This window comes from Acanthisitta chloris, unplaced genomic scaffold, assembly GCF_000695815.1.
Source record: "Acanthisitta chloris isolate BGI_N310 unplaced genomic scaffold, ASM69581v1 scaffold16347, whole genome shotgun sequence".
In the NCBI taxonomy this organism is placed as follows: Eukaryota; Metazoa; Chordata; class Aves; order Passeriformes; family Acanthisittidae; genus Acanthisitta; species Acanthisitta chloris.
In genome coordinates, this window is record NW_008682160.1 from 1 (window position 1) to 1,522 (window position 1,522).

The 1,522-nt window shown below is 61.4% G+C and overlaps 1 protein-coding gene across 1 annotated transcript in view; it reads left to right on the forward strand.

Annotated features, from left to right (window-relative positions):
• Nucleotides 1-4: 4 nt before the first annotated feature.
• The window catches only part of LOC103805757 (thyroid hormone receptor alpha-like), a gene marked incomplete at both ends in the record, with an annotated part of 2,886 nt that continues 1,368 nt past the window's right edge, over nucleotides 5-1,522 (forward strand). Inside the window, 1 exon segment of the mRNA XM_009078419.1 lies at nucleotides 5-34. Within this exon segment, the coding sequence (XP_009076667.1) occupies nucleotides 5-34 (30 nt within the window).

A 1,522-nucleotide genomic window follows, 5' to 3' on the forward strand; every position in this document is an offset into this window, starting at 1 on the left:
GGGCAGCCACTGGAAGCAGAAGCGGAAATTCCTGGTGAGGGGATGCAGTGGGGGGACCCCATTACCCCTCTGACCCCCCATCCCAGCTCCCAGGGCTTGGGATGTCACTCAGTGTCCGTGGGCAGTCAGTCAGGGGGATTGGGACATCACTCAGTGTCCTTGGTGTCCTTGGGCAGTCAGAGTCAGGGGTTTGGATGTCACTCAGTGTCCTTGAGCTGGTCACCCCCAAAGGGTTCAGGGGTGAGCAGTGACCGAAGGGGACAGCTGTGCCCGAGGGTGGCCCCGTCCCTGTCCTGTCCCTCTCCCTGTCCCTGTCCCTGCCCAGGGCTATGCCCAGCCTGGCTCACTGTCACTGTACCAAGGAGGACAGTGCAGGCCCAGGAGGGGACAAGGTCACACCACACCCCTCAATCCACTGTCCATCGTGGGGTCCCAGAGGAGGACACGGCCACACCACACCCCCCAGGGCTGCCATGGGGGTCCTGGTGGGGGACCCACGGTCACAGCACACCCATGTGCCATTGTCCACCATGGGGATCCTGAGGGGGAAAATGGTCACTCTGCAACCCCTAACACCACTGTCCACCATGGGGGTCCCAGGGGGAACATGGTCACAGCACACCTCAAGTGCCACTGTCCACCATGGGGGTCCCAGGGGGAACATGGTCACAGCACACCTCAATGGCCACTGTCCACTATGGGGGTCTCGGGGAACATGGTCACACCACACCTCAAGTGCCACTGTCCACCATGGGGGTCTCAGGGGGCACATGGTCACACCACACCTTTCAAGTGCCACTGTCCACCATGGGGGTCTCAGGGGGCACATGGTCACAGCACACCTTTCAAGTGCCACTGTCCATGGTCACACCATACCCCAATCCTACCATCCACCATGAGGATCCCTGGAGGGACACAGTCACACCACAGCCCCCAGTGCCACCATCTGCTGTGGGGGTCCTGGGGGCAACAGTCACTCCTCACTTCCCAACAACACCATGGGGGTCCTGGGGGGAACAGTTACTCACTTCCCAGCACCACTATGGGGGTCCTGGGGGGAACAGTCACTCCTCGCTCCCCAATGCTACCATGGGGGTCCCAGAGGGGTCATGGTCCCACCACATCCCAATCCTACCATCCACCATGGGGGTCCTGCGGGAGACACAGTCACTTCTCTTTCCCCAACACCACCATGGTGGTCCTGGGGGGCACACAGTCACTCCTCTTTCCCCAGCACCACCATGGGGGTCCTGGAGAGGGACACAATCACTTCACATTCCCCAATGCCACCATGGGGGTCTTGGTGGGGATGCAGTCACTCCTCACTCCCCAGTGCCACCATGGTGGTCCTGGGGGAGACACAGTCACTCCTCTTTCCCCAGCACCACCATGGGGGTCCTGGAGGGGGACACAATCACTTCACATTCCCCAGTGCCACCATGGGGGTCCTGGAGGGTGACACAGTGACTCCTCTTTCCCCAACACCACCATGGGGGTCCTGGGGGGCACACAGTCACTCCTC